Source organism: Mastigoproctus giganteus, chromosome 9 (genome assembly GCF_048544385.1).
Source record: "Mastigoproctus giganteus isolate SK-2022 chromosome 9, ASM4854438v1, whole genome shotgun sequence".
Classification (NCBI taxonomy): Eukaryota; Metazoa; Arthropoda; class Arachnida; order Uropygi; family Thelyphonidae; genus Mastigoproctus; species Mastigoproctus giganteus.
In genome coordinates this window covers 143643731-143666544 of record NC_143583.1, presented here as the reverse complement: position 1 = coordinate 143666544, position 22814 = coordinate 143643731, and the positions used below count along the sequence as shown (strand labels likewise).

Here is a 22814-nt window from a genome sequence, read left to right as displayed (position 1 = left end):
TTCCTGAATGCTATCCATCCAAAATTTATTCTTCTCTTGATTTCCAGCCATTTATCATTATTACAGGTAATAACTTGTCCCAGATAAATATATGACTCCACCTTTTCAATTACTGCTCCTTCAATCATTATTTCCCTTTCTGTGGCATACTTGTTCATCATTACTTTTGTTTTAGCCATATTCATCTTTAGTCCAAAATCCTTACTAACTGTGCATAACTGATTAAGATTTTCCTCTAATTCTTTGGGATCGTGGCTTATGACCACAATGTCACCTGCAAATCGTAAATGGTTTAGGTACTCTCCGTTCACATTGACTCCTTTCTGAGACCAGTCAAATCTTCTGAAAGCTTCCTCAAGGGCAGCAGTAACCTTGTCGAACTCCATTCTTGGTTTTAAATTTCCTACTGTCTTTGTCTAGTCTAATAAAGGAGGTAGCATTCTCATATATTTTCTTCAAAATCATAATATGTGGGGTATCTATGCCTTGTCTTTCCAGTGCTCTAAACATTGCCTTATGCTGTATGCAGTCAAATGCCTTTTCATAATCCAAAAATGCCAGACATAATGGTGTTTTATATTCATTTGCTTTCTCCATTAGCTGTGATATTACGTGAAGGTGATCCATAGTTGAGAATCCTGTCCTAAAGCCAGCTTGCTCTTTCGGTTGATTCTCATCAAGTATTCTTTCTAATCTGTTAGTAATGACCCTTGTGAACAACTTGTAGATGTGGGATAACAAGCTAATTGGCCTATAATTCCCAACTTCTGATTTATCTCCTTTCTTATGCAGTAAAACTATGATTGCATTATTCAACTGCTTAGGCATCACACCTTTTCTAATGTACTTTGTGAAGAGCCTTGCCAGTTTTTGTGACTCTTCCTCCCAATTTTAACAACTCTACAGTAACTTCATCTTCTCCGGGGGCTTTCTGATTCTTCATTTTCTTCAACGCATGTTCTACCTCATCAGGAAGAATATCGGGTATGTCGTATGTGTTGTTAACTTGCAATCCATCTTCCCCACTGCTGGCATCATTCCCTCGCTCCTTGTATAATTCTCTATAGCAGTCTTCTGCTATTCGAATTATGCCTTCTCTGCTAATTATAAGTACACCATCGCTATTCTCCAGTTTCAGTATCATTTGTCTTTCTGTATTACTGCTCATGGCTGCTGATTTAAATCCTTTGTTTTCCCTTAATGCTTGTTCTACTTTTCTTGTGTTAATATGTCCTCTTTGAGTGTTAATGAATTGGACTCTTCCATGTCCAATTTCTGTTCACCCTTTTCTTGAAAAAAGTATTCATTTCTGACAGTCCTTGAGATTCTGCAAATTCCACAAGTCTTTCACCTCTTTCATTTCTTTCACCAATTCCAAAATTTCCTATAGTTCCCCTTTTCTGTGCTGTTTTGTCTTTTTCCAACCTTAGCCTTGAAGTCCTCCATAATAATAATAGTGTAGTGGGTTTTCTGCTCATCTAGAAGACTCTGAATTTCGGTGTACATTTCTTCAACCTCTTCATCATCATGGCTCGATGTTGGTGCATAAATCATTATAATCTTTAGCTTGTACCTCTTAGAAATCTTGAGTATTAGTCTTGACACCCTTGGTGATGTACTTTTGAATTCCAAAATGTTGTTTTTAAAATCTTTATGGAGCAGAAACCCAACTCCACCTTCACTCCTTTCACTGTTTCCATTGGTGTACAGCAGATTTCCACTTGATAAACTTATAAGTGATTCATTTCTTCTTCTTGTTTCAGCCAAACCGATGATATTCCAATTCACATTTTCTAATTCTTTTCCAGCTCTAATATCCTGTCTTCACCGATGAGTGATCTTACGTTATAACAGGCCAAGTTCAGTTTCCATGCAGGGCAACCTGGTCGTATCCAGAGATTCTTAGCACTCTCTGCTTCCACTCTGATCCTCTCGCTGCCATAAGAGGGGGAGTGAAAGACGCTGGGGACTGAGGGCCATTTGTTTTGTCGTGCTGTCATATGCTGGAGGGTTTGGTCTTTTCCTCTTCACCCTGTCTTGAAGTGTCTTGAAGAGAACCACTATACGTTTGCTGCCACCTAAGTGACGTAACAGGGCTTACCATTGAGAAGGTGTGCATGAGTGGATTTTAGGGAGGCAGGCCAACCGATATTCTCCTAAATCTTCTGTAATAGAAAGATATTGGATCCATCAGTGTTTTAGACTGAGTGTCTGATAACACAGAGGATACCTGTTCCCCTCTAAGCCCCTACTTAGATGCTACATATGGTGACCATCATATGTAGCATCTATCCTAATGTTTAAAAAGTCTTGCCTTATATATGGTTTTTGCATATTTATTGTTGACAAAATATGTTTAATCTTAATTTTTTTCAGTAAAAAGAGTTATGAATTTTATTTACAGTTAAGGAGACGTACAAAAGATATTCAAGAGACTTTAACCTGTTGAATATCTCTGAATCCCGATCTTGTCACAGAATAAAGATGAAAATGACTGTTATGCTGCAGGAAACATGATATGAAAACTTGAAAATGGAAGTAATTAATAGTAGCAAACATATACACTGTAATTATTTTATAATTTTTTAATAATATTTATATATATATATATATATATATATATATAAGCAAAAATATATGCACCTATGCATGTTCGAAATTTTGAAGACATAACTTTTTAAACTGTAAAATCGAAGAGAATAAGTGATTGTCATTTCTATTTTATGTCTAAAATGTTTTTGTTTTTTGAAATTTTCACCAGAATTTTTTTTCTTTTTGAAAATTAAAGGTGTAAAACGAATGGCATATTTGAAAATTTTCAATTCTTTATTAACATATAAAGTACAGAGAATAAATACTGCAATCATTAAGAAAAGATGAAATACTGATACATTTTCTAAAAATGATAATGGAAGTTGGGAAATCAGGTGACTTGACACAATTTTTGTTTCATTTTTGGCCACACAACAGCCACATTAAGGTACTGCATGATCACTTTGACAGGAATGCAATTACACAGAAATCACAGCATAGATGTGGTAAGGGAGAAGAGATCTTATCTGTTCAATCTGATTAGCTACACTGAACAAAGGTTCTGAGTAGCCAAATATATGATGTCAAGGGCTACTTTGACATCATATATTTAGATTTCAATAAAGCCTTTGATATTGTTTCATAGAAAAGATTGTTGTATAAATTGTAGCAGTATGGGCAAGTTACTACTATTACAGAGGATGGTAACAAATGGCACCGCTCTTCTTGGATTAATGTTATTAGTGAAGCTCCTCAGGGTTCAGTGATAGGCCTCTTGCTGTTTTCAATATTTATTAATGATACTGATGAAGGCATATTAAACTTACTGTCCAAGTTTGCAGATGACAGTTGGCAGGGTAGTTGATGATAGGAATCAAGGTGTACTATTGAAAAAAAACTTAGAAAAATTGGAAAGTTGGACTGAGAAGCAGTTTAACATTGATAAATGCCAGGTAAAGCATATAGGCAAAGGTCCTTGAGGCTTCTCACAGACAATCTCAGGTATGACAGGCTAGGGCTTGCTACTTGGGAGAATAAAATACTGATGCAACTGATATTCAGGTGACACTTGAGTTCAAAGGGATTGAAGTTCAGCAAAGTCCAGTAATCTGCTGCCCATATGCAGCACCATAACTTGGGAGGATACACAGACCAACAGATTAACTATATCCACAGGCAGAGGCGAAAGTAACTCTTGCACTGCTTTTATTGGAATATGCAGCAGCCTGGAAAGCAGAGGTGTTGGGGATTTCAAGTCCTGCAGGGAACCATCACGGAACAAGTAAATATATGGGCTGTGTTAGGGTAACTAAGTGTAAGAAGAGATGCAAGCATACACTAATTCTAGAAGCATAGTAATTGGTCTTTGAGGTTTCTCACAGAAATTCTTTCAGGTATAACAAGGTTTGCTACTTGGGAGAAAAAAAAAAACACTGATGGAACCAATATTCAGGTGACACTTGAGTCAAGGGGACTGAATTTCAGCAAAGTCCAGTTGTACTTCAACAACGAATCCACTGATCATTGTTCATTTCCCTTCCAGAATACCAGACAATCCTTACCACCACACAGTCAACACTCATGATCCTGCAATAATTAAAGACAAACACCAGCTAGGGAATTAAAAATTAACTATAAAAATAAAATATACAGAAATAAAATACAATGAAAACACTATCGGAAGACTAAAATATTACAATAAATTACGATAAAATAAACTACAATAAATTACGATAAAAACATTAAAAATACAGTTAAAAATACCGAAGCAATAAAATTATCTAAAATAAATTGAATTAAAAGCGATAAAACCTGAAGCTTTCGGAGACTGTTGTCTCCTTCTTCAACAGTATACTATTACTGTAATGACACATCCTTAAGAAGCAGGCCCATGGCACTCAAGCACGTGGTCCATCAGACACATGGTCGGCATTCCCCACGCGTGCGCATATCGGAAACGGAAGTGGCTCGGGAGCATGTCAAACAGAACCGGTCATCCCGTCTGAGGACAACCGCCTCAAACAGGGGGGTGTAAACGTGTCCCCCTGTTAATAGTATTACGACTGGATGAACCGATTTGCAAGCTCTCAAGCCACTTGCGTTCCCAAAATCCATGGGCACGGTCCGTAATGCCTGCATCTTCAGGAGAGATCCGATGCTGCTTCTCCCAGAAATGCTCTGCCACAGCAGACCTCGCATAATTAGTCTTAACAGCGGTCATGTGCTCCCCCAGACAGTCTTTTAAACGTCTCCCCCGTCTCCCCCACATAACACTGTCACAATCTAGGCACTTAATCTCATAGACCACACTACTAGTATAGTCCTGGGTTACGGGATCTTTAACTTGAGACACCACTGTGTGCAATCTCTGTCCCGGAAGTTGCACACAGCGGGTCTGACACTCCCGCAGTGCCTGTACAATGCGTTCTGAAAGGCCCGGATAGTGAGGAATGTATGCGGTGGCCACAGGGGCAGGCGACTCCCTACGACTGGACTCTACCCTATAAACATATTTGTCCAAGACCCTCTGGGGGGTACCTGCACTTCCTGAGGTCTGCCGTGACTCTGCAAATTTCCATTTCCTTATCCTCGGGGGTACTACAGTGGGTCCCCACCCTATTCAACAATGTCCTGGCTACACTATTCTTATGATGATAAGCCTGTGCCGAGCTGTAATGAACATACTGGCCACGGCACACAGGCTTTCTATAAATCATTGTCTTTATTCTAGACCCATCTCTGCTAACCAGGACATCAGAAACGGGAGGGACCCAGCTTTTTCCACCTCCGAGGTGAATTGTATAAATGGGGAGAAGCTGTTAAGTAAATTGAGCACCTCATCTTCCTTCCCCTTTTTTTAAATGGTGAACATATCGTCCACATATCTCCTCCACTCGTGCATGGGGAAATCCAACTGATGAAACACCCTGGTTTCCAGTTCCCCCATTGCCAAATTGGCCACAATGGCACTAATGAGGGAACCCATGGCCGTGCCATGGACCTGCTTATACATAACTTTTTGAAAGATCATGGTAGTGCTAGCGAGGCAAAACTTAATGGCTTTACAAATATCATCAATACTTAGTAAACATCTAGCACTTAAGTTATCACTCTGTTCCAAGGCCAGCCTTACACAATGCACCCCATGTCCAATGGGGATACATGTGAACAAAGATACGTCAAATGAGATCATAAGTTCATCTTCACCTATAGACTGGCTTCTTATAAAGTTCACAAATTCCTTGCTATCCTTAACTACTAAACTGGAGCCTCCTACTATAGGAGCAATAACTCTAGGTAAAAAATCGAGATAAGGCATAGGTGGGACTACCCACAAACAATACTATTGGTCTCAATGGAATGCCCACCTTGTGCGTCTTTGGGAGGTCACAGAACCGGGGTAATCGACATCCTGAGGCATGAAGAGTCCAATAAACTTCTTTAGTTATTTTGCCAGCCTTCCGATAGTGTTTTCGTTATATTTTATTTCTGTATATTTTATTTTTATAGTAAATTTTTAATTCCTTGGCTGGTGTTTGTCTTTAATTATTGCAGTATGGAATTTCCCAGCCCCATAGGCCTGTTTGAAGAAACACTCATGATCTTTTTCTCACAAGCATCCTTTCAAAGTACAAGGTCAAAGTAAGGGTAAGCACCTCTGATCCCAACTTGGTGATAGTCTTTTCTTCAATGGAACCTTTCTCTTGTGGCCATTCTCAGCTATTCTTGTACTGTTTGGCATTGCAAGAATGCAATATGGGATGATCTACAAGGTTTCTATTCTTCTTCTTTCTATTATATTCCTGTTTTAAATTCTCCAATGTCAGTGTTTGTTTAAATCGTGTCAGTGAAATTATTCTTCAAGGGCTGAAATTCTTTATTCAACCTTAAAATCTCTTCCTTTATCTAAACCTTCATTTTCCAATAAATGTGCTAAGGCTGTTCAAGAAAGGATGTTGCATATCACAATTAGATTGCATTCAAATCTTCAGCTTTATTTTCTGCTTACACTAGAGCTCACAACAATTGTCAAGCAGTTATTAATCGATCCAAGCTAGATTTTAAACAGGCTAAGAGTAGAAAACTTGCTTCTTGTCCAAACAGTAGTTGAGCATTCTGGTCTCTTACCAAATCTGGTAGCCTAAATTTTTGACCATATGTACTCCCACCACTGTTAAAACCTGATGGTTCTATTGCCATCTGAGCTAAAGATAAAGAAAAGTATTCTATTTTTCTTCTAACTCGTGTATTGATGATCATGGTAAACTACCTCCTACCATTCTCAGGACACTCCACTCAATGCCTCCTGTGGCCTTGCTTCAAAAGGATGTCAAAAGACCTTTGAACAATTTTGATGCAAGAAAGCTCTAGGTTCTGATGACATTTCTTCACGTGTTCTCAAAACCTATGCCCTGGCTTACTTCTGTTCTGTGTTTCCTTTTTATACTTTCTTATTCCACTGGTATTTTTCCATCTACTTGGAAATTTGCTCATATACAGTCAGTCATATTTGAATATGGGTGACACACCTCTCTTATACAATTATCAGCCTACCGCACTTACTTCTATGCATTCCAAAGTAATGGAGAAATCCATTACCTGCCAACTCCTAAAACTATCTTGAAACCTTCCTCTGATCAAAGATCAGCAATATGGATCTGCCAGAGTCAACCCACTAGGGATATATTGGCTTATATTACCCACCTATGGACAAATTCAATGGAAATGTTTGGTGAAACTGATGCAATTGTTCAACATTTCTCAAGCTTTTCACTGTGTTTGGCATAAAGGTCTTCTTAATAAGCTTCCATCTTACAGGCTGCCAACTGTTTTTTGAAATCGGGTATCCAGTTTTCTCTCTGATCGCTCACTGCATGTGATGGTAGATAGATGTTTGTGGAGATTAACTTCTCCACTAATGCTGGTGTTCTCCAAGGTTGAGTTCTTTCTCTCAACCTTTTTGTATTTTATATTAATGACCTTTTTCCACTGACTGAAAATCCTATTCATAGTTTTGCTGATGACAGTAAGTTGTATTCCACCTTGAGAAACCTTGCACAAACAGGAAAGCTTTTGATACTGTTGCACATAAAAGACTGCTGTACAAATAGGAGCAGCGTGGCATTAAGGGCAAGTTGCTGCTATGGATAAAGGGATGGCTGATTGGGAGAAGACAGAGAGTGATAATCAATGGACACTGCTCTTCGTGGACTACTGTTATCAGTGGAGTTCCCTAGTGTTCGGTGTTGGGTACATTGTAGTTTTCTGCATTCATCAGTGATATTGATAAAGGTATAACAGACTTAATGTCCAAAGTTGCAGACGATATGAAGGTTGGCAGGGTTGATAATAACAGTAATGACAGTATGCTACTGCAACAGGATCTAGAAAAGTTAGGCAGATGGGCTGAGAAGTGGCAACTGAAGTTTAACTTTGATAAAAATAAAATACAGCATATGCAAAGTACTGCATATGGGTAGCAATAACCCCAGAGTAACACAGCAACTGTGCATACTACACTCAAGGCAGTGGAGAATGAAAAAGACCTGGGGGTTATTGTGCAGCCAGATAAGTTTTCTAAGCAGTGCAGGCAAGCAGGCTGCCAGAACAGCCCATGAGGTCTTGTCAATGATATATACGAATTGTTTCTAGCAGGGATAAGGAGATGATTAACACCTTGTATAAGGCTGATTTCCAGGTAATTTTCCAAAAGGGCAAATATAACTTAATTTCAATCTTTCTAAACTCAGTTCTATGTTATTATCTCGCAAAAAGGAGTTTTACTCCTATGCTTATCTTTGATGACACTCACATTTCAGGCCACACCTTGAGTACTGCATACAGGTATGGAGGCCTCATGATAGGAAGGATGTCAAGGTGCTGGAACAAGTACAGAAAAGGGTGAGATTGGTGAGAGGAACAAAGAGTTACTCTTACTAAGAAAGAGTTAAGTTTTGCAAATTGCAGCATCTGGAGATTAAGCACCTGCAAGATGATTTGATTGAGGTGTTTAAGGCTTTGAGCAAGCTCAATGCTGATGGGATTCTTCCTTTTGCTCAGATTATGCACTTGTTGGGGGGGGGGACACAAATTCAAATTGAGGAAAGACAGTTGTAGAAAAGATGTGTAGAAATTTGCCTTTCGCCAGAGGGTGGTTGATTGCTGGAACAAACTTCCATCTGTCGTAGTGGAGGATGACAACTTGAATAAGTTCAAGGAAAACTATACAAACATTTGGAGGGAATGGATGGGTGAATTGGGAAGGTTTTTTTTTTTTTTTTTTTTTTTTTTTTGGCTGATGCTGTATGAGCATACTTTCTTGCATCATATGCTTCTGCTAATACTAACTTCTCAAATATTCATTACCAATTCCTTAAATGCTGATTTCCAGGTAATTTTCCAAAGGGCAAATATAACTTAATTTCAACCCTTCTAAACTCAGTTCTGTGTTATTATCTCGCAAAAAGGAGTCTTGCTGCTATGCTTATCTTCAATGACACTCACATTTCTAGAAATGATCACATATTTCTTTTAGGGGTTATCTTGTCTTCTAATCTCTCTTGATATAAGCACATCACAAATATTGCTTCCTCGGCATCTAAACAGCCAGGTTTAGATTCCGAGGAAGCACTTGATGTTACTTTTCTCTAAATAATTACTTACTCTGTACAAATCTTAAATCTACTCTACCATGGAACACTGGTCCCACCTTTGGTAGTGCACCCAAAACCTCTCTCAGCCTTCTAGACACTATTCAAAAGAGGGAAATCTGGTTAATTAATAACTCATCTCTCTCTCACAAATTCTCTCCACTCTCTGTCTCATACACATTTTGTTTCTGCTACATGGTTTTTCTACAGATACTTTCAATGCCAGTGTTCTTCTGAATTAGAACCAATTCAGAAGAACACTGGCACACAATGCCAGTGTTCTTCTGAACACTGGCACACAATGTGTGCAACCAATGTGTGCATAATCCCTTAACTATCAAATTTCAAACTTACAGAATCAACTTTTTTTCTTCCTCATTTATCCTTCAACTTCAGCTTTCTGGAACAACCTTTCTTCACATGTATTTCTTGAAAATTACAATCTACAGAAATTCAAGTCTAATGTCAACAAGTATCTCCTCTCTTAACCTTCAATCCCACTCAGTACTAAGTAATGTGGTTTCTTATACCTTTTGTGCTTGGAGTTTTCATTAAAATTTTTTTTTAAGATTGCACTGAGAGAGAGAGAGAGAGAGAGAGAGAGAGAGAGAGAGAGAGAGAGAGAGAGAGAGAGAGAGAGAGAATAGTAACATGAATGAAAGTTAAATATTATAAATTATATCAGAACTAGGTGCCATCAATACAAATTAAGTGAGAAAAGGTTTGGACTGGATTGTAATTTTTCTTTTAGCAAGTGAGTTGTTAAACTGGAATAAGTTATCTATGAGACTGACGGCTTGGTAAAATTCAAAGGTCATCTGAATAGGTAACTATGTGAAGAGGAAATGCAGAAGTTGTTTATTTTATTCTAATTATTTATTTAATATAAATATACTGGCTTATGCAGCAAACACTGGCAGCTTCTTTACAACATATGTTTAAAAATAACTAAATGCACAAGGCATAATACATTAAGAGTAAGAGTTTAATATCTATATAATATCGGTGTATATACGCCATAGATAACTCTTAAGAAACTACGATGGTAGTGTGGGAGGCATCATTTGCTCTGTATCGCATATTGTGCTCTTTCTTCACAACGAGTTGCCTCCCACACTACCATAGTTTCTTAAGAGTTATCTGGTGTATCTACACCGATATTATATAGATATTAAACTCTTACTCTTAACATATTATGCCTTGTGCATTTAGTTATTTTTAAATATTATCATATAAATCTTTTGGCATCTCATATTGTGTGATTATCTTCGCAACTGGGTTGTCATGTCTGCAATACTTATTACTTATTCAAGGTAGTGCAATACCAAGGCAACTTGTGAAAGACGAGCACAATATAAGATAAAGAGCAAATGATGCCTCCCACACTACCATCATAGTTTCTTACGAGTTATCTATGGTGTATCTATACCGATATTATATAGATATTAAACATATGTTTAATAATAAACCATAGGGTTGATAACAAGAATGCAGCATTCTATAATTAATACTGAACTATGAAATACAAAGTATAAATATTTACACAGTTATAGAATTATACAGCTAAGGCTTGAAGTACTGTCGATTTACTCATCAAATTATAAGCTTTACTCTTACGCTTTTGCTGGAAATTTGATAAACATTTACATAATTGTCATTATTTGTCAATCTCTATAATCCCCTCATGCAGTCTGAAGGTCAATTTAATGAAAGTATAATATATTTTCACATTATGAATGGAAGACGAAAATAAACAGTTCAAATATTGAACAACGTAAGACAAGAACCGAGGAAAGGAGGTGTAAGTAATAGGGATAAAGAACAAAAATTAAACAATTAATGGATAATTTGATAACACATATTAGTTATTTTAATTAGTACAGAAAGCAGCTATTCAAATTTAATTATAAACAAAAAGCAAGAAATATATTACATACAAGCCATAGAAAACAACAGCCACCAGGTCCAAAAACTTGATCAGATATTCTCTTTTGACTTTTGAGTCCAGTCATATGGTTTCCACCATTTTGAAAATTCAAGAACTTTTTTACACTGCTCTTCAAATTCATCATTTCTTACTTTTTTCCAAAATCTGGGTTCAGCATCTAGCATTCCACCAAGAATTTCCTGCGGGGGACGGAAGACAAATAAAGCAATAAAACACTTTTCACACACACTTGACTGTTTTCAAGGATGACACAAACATTAAATTTTATCAAAAAAACATTAAAATAAGAGTCTCCAAGAAAAACATTTTTGCCTTTCACAGCATTCTGAATTTCTTTCTAGAATTCCATAGTAGCAAAAAAAAATCTAAAATGATGATAATCATCATCATCACGAGGTGGAACCCCCAATAAGGGAGAAACAATATAAGAGCAGCAGCAGCAGCAATAATAATAATAACACAATACAATGCAATTTATTTTCATCAAAAGATAATAATAATAATAAAAAGGGGCACGATGGCCTGGTGGTTACAACACTGGACTATCAGCCTGATGGACCCGGGTTCTAGTCTCGCCTTGGCAGAAACGAATGCGGTTCCATCACGCTGGGAGATCGGTATAATAATAGTAATAAATTATAATAATAATAAATAAATAAACATTGTGAAAGTTGCTCTAGAGGACCTATCTTCCCCAAGGTTGGAGCTGCAGCTAAGGCAGATGGTGGTGCCATTTGGTGTCACTCACAAGAACTACCACCGGACCTAAGCCAAAGTGAAACAAGTTCACCTCCATCGATGGATGATGTTGAAGAGAAATAACCATACGGCATCGAGTGTGGCACAGGATGAAGTCACTCGCATTCAGGCCTTAGGCAGAGGGGTGGGGTCGAAAAGTTGGAGAGTCTCCCAAGGAAGTCAGTGGAGCAAGTGCTGCCGTTCCTCGTATGGCTACCACAAGAGAAGGGCAAGACCATCCCAGCCCTGTAGAAGCAGTTTCTCCTGCTAACAAGCATAGACTACACTAAAAAAAAATTCTACCCCCATGAGCCTTGCACAATCGCTCCCGGGCCAAATTGATTGACAAGGCTCTCATCATATACTCCCTCCTATCGTGTCTGGGCAGAATTGTAGACACTTTCAAATTTAACCCTAATTCACGACTTTTTTTCAACACTGACCTGTACATGTTAAGGAAATCTGCAGATCTCCTACTCTTAATGTAATGCCAACATGAACAACAATATCACCCTTTGTACACTTAAAAGATGATATCTGCTCTACAACATTGTCAACTTTTGCCCCTGGCAAACATACCCTGGTCCTATTCCACCTATCCTTTTTACACAATATATTACCTGCCTCCCTGACAATAGTCACCAACAATATTTATTTCTGTGGGACCAGCACATTCTCCCTTGAAGATGCACAAGAGTGAGGTCTGTCATTGAGTTGGGCAGCTGAGAGAGTGACAGGCCCCTCATATTAATTTCTTCAAGGGCATCTACCCTATACCTCAAGCTCTCATAGATGCCCATCAGAACGCTGAATTGACTAATTTCTAGACACACTCTCTGCACTCGGCAAACATTTCACAAGTTGCACATTTTTTTAGATCAAAGGGATGTGGCACATGCAAAAAGTAATGATCACCCCAATCATCTTGTCAATCACCAGTATGGTGCCAAAGAGCCTACATAACAGATTAGCAGGCAATAGGCCTTCCAGAGAACACCTACAAGAAACTTCAGGAAGTTGCAACCCCGAACACCTGTAGAATAATCAGAGTTCCTCGACTAGCAGTACCACCAGACATAACAACCACCTTGTGTACTTGGTAGCAATACCTGTCATGAGGGAGAAATAATATAAGAGTAATAATAATAATAACTAGGGGGGTTTACTCACTTTTCTCACCGCACCTGCTTTTCTACATAAAATAGAGGTATGACAGAGTAAGTCAAATCTTTTCTACGTAAAAGACACACCTGTCGAAATGCACTGATGTTCTTCTTTCCCCTTTTTACTCCCATCCTTTAGCTATCTCCCTCACTCGTGCTTTTTTTTTTTTTTCTCTTTTGTTCTCCGTTAGGAAACTCAGGTGACCCCTGATGGAGACCAGCCAGAGTACTGTGGAGAGTATGACTCACCACAGAGAGTATTGCCTGCCACCACCACCAGTGGTGGTGGTGGCAGGCAATGTGGAATTCCACTATAGGCCCTGCAGCCAAGAAGCCAGCACAAACAACAGAACTGAACACTAAAGCCATCAAACAATTAACACTAAACTACATACAACACTTTTCTGGCTTTTATAGAGGTTCTACATTCATCACAAGAGTATGATGGCACAGTTGTGGGAAACAACAGGTGTCACCTTACCCAAACACTATGCCACTATGATCAATATCTAATCAGGAACTAACCAATGTAATTATTTACCTGTGCATTTATAGTGAAGTAATTGCCCCACCCACTCATACCACGTGACTCACATCCCTCTTCTCCCATTGACTACCCCACCACACGGCATTCTCAAGGTGGAATAAATATCACTATGTAATTATTTACCTGTGTTTACATAGGTCACTTAGGAAAAGGCCTTTTGATTCGGGTTCCATAATGCAGGAGTATTGTTGCATCCAAAAGAACAGGACTAAAATATTTACAAACTATATAAATATTTAAAATATTTACAAAATAGTAAACTTTTTACAAATATACAAACTATATCGGGTTCCTTCATAAGCTGACATTACAATGGAACATCAAATGATGCCATGCGTCGTCATGTATAACAGAGTGAAGCATGTGCACGAGGTTGGCGAACGTTATGGAGGCAGTTGTCTTTCAATGGAAGACAACAATGTAATTATTTATCTGTGCATTTGTAGTGATGTAATTGTCCCGCCCTCTTCTCCCATTGGCTTGAATAAATATCACTAGGAGGAAAACTTTTTTAATGTATAGAGACATCCAATTATTAGCAATGGAGAAGACAGGATGTTATGATATATACATAAAATTACATATATAAGGGAAAAAAAACTGGCGGTGTATTTTGTATACCATTCAATAGTTTTTTAATACAGACTAGTTTAAAAACTGGGCACACCACATTACTACACTTAAAATCTATTATTTTAAGCGTAGCAATGTGATAGTACCAAGTAATATACTCACTTGTCAAAAAATTATAAACTTTTCGCAACTGGCATCAGATGATAATTAAACACGAGTATACAAAAATAAATTGTCACATGGTATAATCAAAAGTTCTTCATTTCAGATAAATACTGTATGCTCTCCTATGGCTTCTTAGTCAATCTGGTCATGGGTAATCTTTCTGAGACAGGTAATCGTTCTGATTTTCAGAAAGGTAATATTTAGCAGGAGCCATAATTGAAAAAACAAAGGAAATCACTAGTATGGGAAAGCAACCATTTTGAAAGTATACAATGAATGGAAGACAAGAGGAGAATGCAGCTCTAAAAGGTAGAAATGTAACAGAAAGTTGGTCTTTTAAATTCCTGAAGAAATTCCAAGAATAAGACTGCAGGAATTAAAAACATAAAGACCCATTTCTAACTGAACTATGCAGCAGGAGTTGAAGAATCTGAGATTTAGTAGTCATGCACTTATAGAAAGATTTGACTGGAGTGGTACCACCAGCCACCAAAAATGAAACATTACAATGTGAAGGTTTGTTGGAGGTAATTTCACTGAACCTTTACCCTGCAATGCTTTATTTTTATTGGGATTGCTATGGATTCTTTAAAGACAACAATGCATCTATCCACCTTGCAGAATTCGAGGTTTGGTCTAAGATTTCCAACAGCTGCCCTGACTTCCTAATTCTCCAGATCTGAATCTAATTGAGAATGTCTGGGATATGTTGGAAAGGGCAGTTGGGTTTATAGTTTTCTAATTGGAGAATTCTAACCTCCCAATTCTCAAGAAAATTTAGTCGCAGAGATTTCAACAGTTCTGAAGGAAATAAAACCAGGCAAAGCAGCCGGAGTGGACAGAATATATCCAGAGTTCCTGAAACACTGTGGTCCAAGAGCTCTGGACTGGCTAGTTAAATTTTTTGATGACATCTTGCAGATGTTCTTGTAGGTTCCTGATTTTGTTTAAGAGAAGCAAAATAGTTGCCATTCTAAAGCCTGGGAAAAGTGAATCTTGCCCTGAAGATTATCGCCCAATCGCACTTTTAAATATATGCTACAAATTAATTGAAAGAATGGTTTACAACAGAATCTCAACTACAACCTTCCAACACATACCAATTGAATAAGCCAGATTCCGACCAGGCCGAAGCTGCTGTGATCAGGTACTGGCATTTACTAGCCACATCAAGAATAGATTTCAAGATAAGAAGAAGACCATTGTAGTCTTTGGACTTGACATCAGCTTATGACACAGTATGGCGACAAGGAATGATACTGAAATTTTTGAAGATTATTCCCTCGCGATCCTACTTAACAATATGTTATGCAACAGAGTGTTTGAAGTACATTTAAACAGCAGAGTGAGTAAGCCTTATATATTAAATGATGGTTTACCACAGGGATCAGTTCTTGCTCCATCATTATTTAATATCTATACAGCAAATCTTCGAGCAACTGCTTCTAGGAAATTCATGTACGCAGATGACATAGCTCTGACTACCCAGTCTACTGACTTCAAAACAGCCGAAATTGTACTCACAAAGGATCTTCATAACCTGAATAAATATTTTCATACATGGCGACTTAAACCTAACTTAAATAAAACCGAAGTTAGCTGCTTCCATCTGGATAATCAAAGGGCTAATTATATGCCTCAAGTGGAATATAAAGGCCAACGACTGAAACACAACCCCTGTCCAAAATATCTTGGAATCACAATAGACCGAACACTGACGTATAAACAACACCTTTGTAATATTGCAGCAAAGATAAAAACTAGGAATAATATTTTGCACAAACTCAGTGGAACAGTGCTATGAACATCAGCCCTTGCCTTAGTCTACTCAGATATCTGATATTCATTTAGAAGACCAACTCAAGTTGCTTACAACTAAGATGGAGCCTAATATCCAGTTGTTATCTAATAAAAAACAACCCAAAAATCTCATTAGTTAATTATCAAAAAAGATGTTTCGGCTGAAACCAATGCATTCTGATGAGTTTAGCTCATTAAAAATGTGCAATTGAAGTGGTTTCAGCCGAGACATCCTTTTTGGCAAACAACTCAACCACCAAAGTATCAAATTTTCAACTCATTAATTAGCTCATATTAAATTATTTTAACAATAGTACAGTTTTTTCTAAATTATTCTTGTATAATACACAGAGAGAATGTTAAATAATTGCTATAAATTTTCATTTGAATAACAATTTAGAAAATAATTTATTATCTTTATAATTATATTTTTTTAAATTTTGTGTTCATATAAAATGTAGGTGGATGTATTATGATGAGAATATTGTAAATATGTATGTTTTATTGAAATTTATTTGCCTTTTCTATAGTTATATATAATAAAATTTAACACTGATAATTTACTTCGTAAGTAGTGGTTTGATGGATTGGTACGGCCTTTCCACTATTTCTGAACTTTGCTGGGTTTGTGGTATCTTTGTCCTTAGCCTTCAGGTAGGTGATTCCTTGAGTCAGAAACTCTGAGACTGTGTCAGGGTGCCTTATTATCTGGGTGAGTATGAATCCTTCAGTCTCAGGGAAGAGCCTTCCATTCATGAGCCAATTGGAAGCCATCTTATGTATGTATGTAGTCTTGATGGTGGTCATTGTAGAGTCTTCTTTGCCCATCTTTGTCTCTATTTCTCCTGTCTATGTTAGTGTGATCTTGTTGTTGTGATTGAGTGTTATGTGCCATTTTGTTTATCTTTCTTATGGCTTGATAGATTGGTGCTGTGTTTTCCTTGAAGTAATTGCGTAGGCTCTTAATCACCCAGCCTTCAGGTAGGTGATTCCTTGAGTCAGAAACTCTGAGATTGTGTCAGGGTACCTTATTATCTGGGTGAACTGCTCTGCTATGTGCCTGTGTGTGTAGCTGAATTTCTTGTACCAGTAACTGTGGATGTTATCTATTCCTGGTGTTCATCAGTTTTGGGACTTCCTGATCGACTGTTGCACTTCTTCCTGCCATTCTGCTCTCTCTTGTATGCTCTTGGTTTTCTTCCTTTCTAGATCTATCCAGGATGCATGGCCATTATGGCTAACTTCACTGCTCCATAGGTTCCCCATACTTCCTCATGTACCTTCTGATTGAGGAGGGGATCTGTTGCCTTCCTTCTCCTCTTGTCTGATCTTCCTGTAGAAGGCTCTCTGGTTTTCATCAAAAATCCTGTTGTCTGTTTTCCTCTGGGCATTTTCCTTGTAATGTGAAGTCTCTTGCTAAGTGCCAGGAGTTTCTGCTTGTGGGTGTCAAGGCATTCTTCGATCCTCTGATCATAGGTGCCAGGTTTGCTGTGGAAGTTGTCTTTCTTGAGGACTGATGGCCTTCACTTTTCTGATTAGCTTCTTACTTCTGTTAACCTGTTGGCACTGGGTCAGTTGGCCTATTTTAATTTTTATCTCTTCTATCTTCTGCCCTAGCCTTCTTTCCCAGGCTGGTGGTCTTCCTTGTTTTTTTTTTGCGTTTTCTGATTTCCTTTCCATTCATCCTAGTGGCTGCCACAGTGGCACAGAAAATTACTGTATGGATGGTGTCTATTGTTACTTTGTTGTTGTTGAGATAATCTGGTATTATTCATGTATCTAGGTGGTCTGTGTTGGGTCTCTGCTTCGGTATGGTGTGGGTCTTTGTGGGGTCCCTTCACTCGAATTCTGCTAGTGCTTTTTTTCACTCTTCTTTTATTCCGGATATTGCGATCTTGTTTGCTTGCACTTCGGCTGCTCTGGGTTGTAGTTCTTGTTGTTCCTCCTTCAGTTCTGGTTCCATTATAGCTGTATTCATTATTGTTTGTAGTTGTCTGCTCACATCCTGCTTGATTTTTTCCAAAATTGCAGGAGCTATCAGGTACTTCTTGATGATGGTCCATTTCTGGTTTGCTATTTGCTGTTCGGTGACCTGAACAGTCAGGAATCGTTCCAACCATTTTGTGTGTAATTTTGTTCTGTACACTGTCATGTCTGTCTCTAGTTTCATTACTTTGTAGTATGCCTACATGATGAATATATTGATTTCAATGCTCCTTCATGTGTTGGTTTCTTCCCTCCTAAGTAGTCACTAGTTCAGTTGCACAAGGAGCACTTCCAGTAGGTTGGACTGGATGGGCTTGCCCTTAAGTTGTGGTAGCCATATGGGAAACAGTGCCACTCGCACCACTGTCACCAACAGGAGACTCCAACTTTTGGAGCTGACCCCCTCCCCCTGGCCAAGGACTCAACGCGAATAACTTTATCCTGCACCACACTTGATTCAGTATGTCCAGTATTTCTGCATCTCATCTTCACCCAGTAGTGGGTGGTAGTGATGGGAACAACACCAGATGGCATCACTCTGCCTCAGTCATCCTTCCAACCTTGGGAGAGGTAGGTCCAATGACAACTTTTTTTGCAATTTTTTTCACCTTTTTTCTTTCCCTTACGATTCCCCCCCCCCACGGTAATTTGAACTTGGGTTCATAATATTGGTGGTCTGGCATCGTAACCACTAAGCTAACTGCACCTTTTATTTTTATTATTAGCAGTAGTGGCAAATGACACAAGATAGCAAGCTAATACAGCAGCACAATAAAGATGCAAACAAGAGAAAACAATACTCGATCTTATTATCAGCAGTAATTCTTCATACATTAAGAATCTCAGGTGAAAGCCCCACTAGGTGGCAGTGATCAGTGTACTGATGTGGGATTTACTTAAAGACATAACTAATGACAAGGCCAAAGGGAAGGGCTTTTGATTTTGTAAGGGTGACTATAGTAGTCTTTGACAGTTTTAAATCCTATACGGTGACACCATCTGATGATGTCACCAACAGCAAATTCTAAATGAGGAGCATTCAGGAAAGTAATTGTAAAAGTTACTATATTTTTCACACCAACTAAGAAGTACTGTTCAAGACTTAGATCTACATGGTTGTCATATGAACTGATGAGACTTGTGGCAGAGAAGAAAAATGCATGGGATGCATATAAATTATCAGGTGATACAGAAGCCCATGGTAGATATAAACTAGTCTGTAATCAAGTTACAAAGGAAGTTTGGAAAACTAAGGCAGATTGCGATGTTTCTGCAAAGCAGAAAGATTTCTTTCCTTATATTAACAGTAGAAAGAAGGGGTTAAATCACATTGGTCCACTTGATGTAAATGTTTAATTGTGAATGATCCCCCTTCGGGTTGCTAACAAACTGAATGGGTACATATTGGAATTTTTTAGGGATGGGAATACCAGAAGTGAGTTAAATTCTGGCTGGAAGCTGAATCATTTTGTGATAACTGAGAGGAAAGTGGAAGAGAAATCATTGAAGCTAAATGTAAAAAGGACCCCTGGAGTGGATGGGATCTATTCAATCATATTGTGGGAGGCAGCAAAGGGGGAGGGAAGTTAAAATTCAAGGAGGTATATGAAATCTTTTTAAATTACTCAACGTAAAAAAGATTGCAGAGTTTCATATTTGCCAGCATAATCAGGAAGCTTGAGGTATACAAGCTGTGCATTAAAACATGAGTACTGTGTTCTTTATTATTTATAATTGTACATAACTTTGAAAGAGAGATAGTGCTAACTACTTTTGCTTACTGCATTTACATGCGGGACAACCTACACAGGAATCCAATTAAACTGCAGTCTTGTCTCACCAAACTGATTGAATACTATGATGCAGTAAAAAAGGAACTGAATGCAAAAAATAATTTCAATATCATATACTTGGATTTCAGGAAGGCTTTTGATACTGTCACACATAAAAGACTGCTGTATAAACTGGAGAAATGTGGCATTAAGGGCAAGTTACTGCTATGGATAAAGGGATGGTAGAGTGGGAGAAGACAGAGAGCAGTTATCAATGGAGCTGCTCTTCGTGGTCTAATGTTATTAGTGGAGTCTCCAGGGTTCAGTGCTATATCCCATTGTTGTTTTCTAAATTTACTATAGATAAACGAAGTATATCAATAAATAAACAAAGTATATCACACTTAATGTCTATGTTTGCACTGCACATGCTACAAAAGTTGGAAGGGTGGTTAATGAAAGTAATGAAGGTATGTTACTGCAACAAGGTCTAGGAAAATTAGGCAGATGGGCTGAGAAATGGCAGTTGAAGTTTAACATTGACAAATACAAGGTACTGCATAGGGGTAACAGCAATTCCAGATAAACATACAAACTGTGGTATTACACTCAGAGTAGTCAAAAATGAAAAAGATTTGGGTGTAATTGTGCAGTCAGATATGAAGTTCACTGAGTAGTGCAGAGAGGCTGCCAGGACAGTTCATGAGGTTTTGTCAATTCAAGAACTATGTTAGTAGGGATCCCTTTGTATAAGGCCATGGTTAGGCTGCATTTCGAGTACTGCATGCAGGTCTGGGGGCCTCATTTTAGGAAGGATGTAGATCTGCTAGAACAGGTGCAGAGAAGGGCAGTGAGACTGTCAAAGGGAATAAAAGGACACTCTTACCAAGAAAGGCTTATTCTGCAAATTGCAACATCTGGAAACTAGGCACCTGCAGGGAGATCCCATTCAGGTGTGTTTAAGGCCTTGAATGAATCGAATAAGCTAAATGTTGATGGCATTTTCCTCTTGCTGAGACTACACACAAGAAGATATATAATATCGGTGTTTAGATACACCATAGACACTCTTAAAAAACTACAAAGTAGTTGTTGTGGGCATCATTTGCTTTTTCTCATATTGTGCTCTGCCTTCACGACGAGTTGCCATGATACTGCACTACCTCAAATAAGTAACGCTTCACTAATAGAGAAGACTATTGTTACTTATTCTCAGTGAGTACCACCACCCAGATATGTTTCAAGGCTATTGGCCTATCATCAGTGGGTGGGCAGGTACCCTCGTCATGTCTGCAATACTAGGGTACCTGCCCACCCACCTCGTCATGTCTGCAATACTAGGGTACCTGCCCACCCACTGATGATAGGCCAATAGCCTTGAAACATATCTTGGTGGCGGTACTCACTGAGAATAAGTAACAATAGTCTTCTCTATTAGTGAAGCGTTACTTATTTGAGGTAGTGCAGTATCATGGCAACTCATCGTGAAGGCAGAGCACAATATGAGAAAGAGCAAATGATGCCCACAACAACTACTTTGTAGTTTTTTAAGAGTGTCTATGGTGTATCTAAACACCAATATTATATAGATATTAAACTCTTAAAGTATTATGCCAAGTGCATTTAATTATTTTAAACACAAGAAGATGCACAAATCCAAATTAAGGAAGGATGGTTGCAAGACAGACATGCAGCAGTTTTCCCTCAGCCAATAAGAACTATGCTAGCAGGGATCCCTTTGTATAAAGCCATGGTTAGGCTGCACCTCGAGTACTGCATGCAGGTCTGGGGGCCTCATTTTGAAAATTCCATGTGTTGTTGTGTAAGTGGCTAGTTTGAATAAATTCAAGGAAGAATTAGGCAAATTCTTGGAGAGGGTAGATGGTTGAAGTAGGTAGTTTTTTTTTTTTTTTTTTTTTTTTTTGGCTGATGCTCTATAAGCTTGCTTTCTTGCATCATTTGACACAACTAATACTAATAAGCTGCTCACAGAATCAGTGACCAGTTTGACATTTAGAGCAGCTGAGAACAGGAACTGCATTATAAAATTTTACCTAGGTTGTTGGAATTAAATCAATTTTATGTATATAAATTAAGTTGCTATTTATGGTAGAGATTAACAATAAAGTTGCTTCAGCAGCTTTTCTCTCATTTTCAATACTACTTTGCTGATCCAGGTATACAAAAGATATAAAAATGTTATCACATAAGTACACATTTATTTTGAACAATTAAAATGTGTGGAAAAATAGGCATTTTTTTCCTTGTGTTTTTTGTTTTCAAATATAGCTGTATGTAATGTTTTCTTTTCAATAAGTAGCTTTTGTGGCTAATCTTTTCTTTAAATAATTACTTATTAAATGCACAAAAAAAAAATTTCCACACAACCATGGTAAAGTTTTGCAACTATAATGAAACTTTTTTTTTGCTGTACTCAGACAGTGCATGTTAAGTCTGCCACTCTCAGCAGTTCATGTGTAATTAGCAATGTTACAAAGTTTCATGAATGAGTGGCATTACTAAAAGAGAAATGTCACTCATTTTTGCAGATTGAAAGTATTAAACAGCAAATAATATCTCAAGACATGGATAATCTCTTTCTTTGTATGTACAATTATACAAAAATAAACAACATAATGTGTATTTTAACACAATATATCGCTTATTATATAAAACTGTATGATGTGGTAATTAGGGCAAAAAAAAAAAAATGAAGCAATCTTGCTACTAAGTGTGAGAAATTTGTTGAAGTCTATAAAGTAAAGTATTAACCATCTATTCACAAATGTCCGCCACAAAGTCTGCTACTAAATTAAAAGAATATTAATATTTTAAATGGGAATTACGAAAATTCTGCAGTGTTATTTTCGTGTGATTAATTAATATCAACATGTTGTGATACCTTGATACAAGTTTTAGAAATACAAGACATATGCTGTA

General features: G+C 37.7%; 1 protein-coding gene across 3 annotated transcripts in view; it reads right to left on the bottom strand.

The window, feature by feature from the left end:
* The window catches only part of LOC150080786 (pre-mRNA splicing factor cwf19l2), a 315168-nt gene that overhangs the window by 76721 nt on the left and 215633 nt on the right, over positions 1–22814 (bottom strand). For 2 of the 3 annotated variants that reach the window (XM_090381845.1, XM_090381844.1), the window contains exon 16: positions 11120–11309. In XM_090381845.1, coding sequence (XP_090237971.1) covers positions 11160–11309 — 150 coding nt within the window. In that variant the 3' untranslated portion in view covers positions 11120–11159. Of the gene's footprint in view, positions 1–2933; positions 4120–11119; positions 11310–22814 lie in introns of those variants that run through there. The other variant, XM_090381843.1, reaches the window with a different exon arrangement.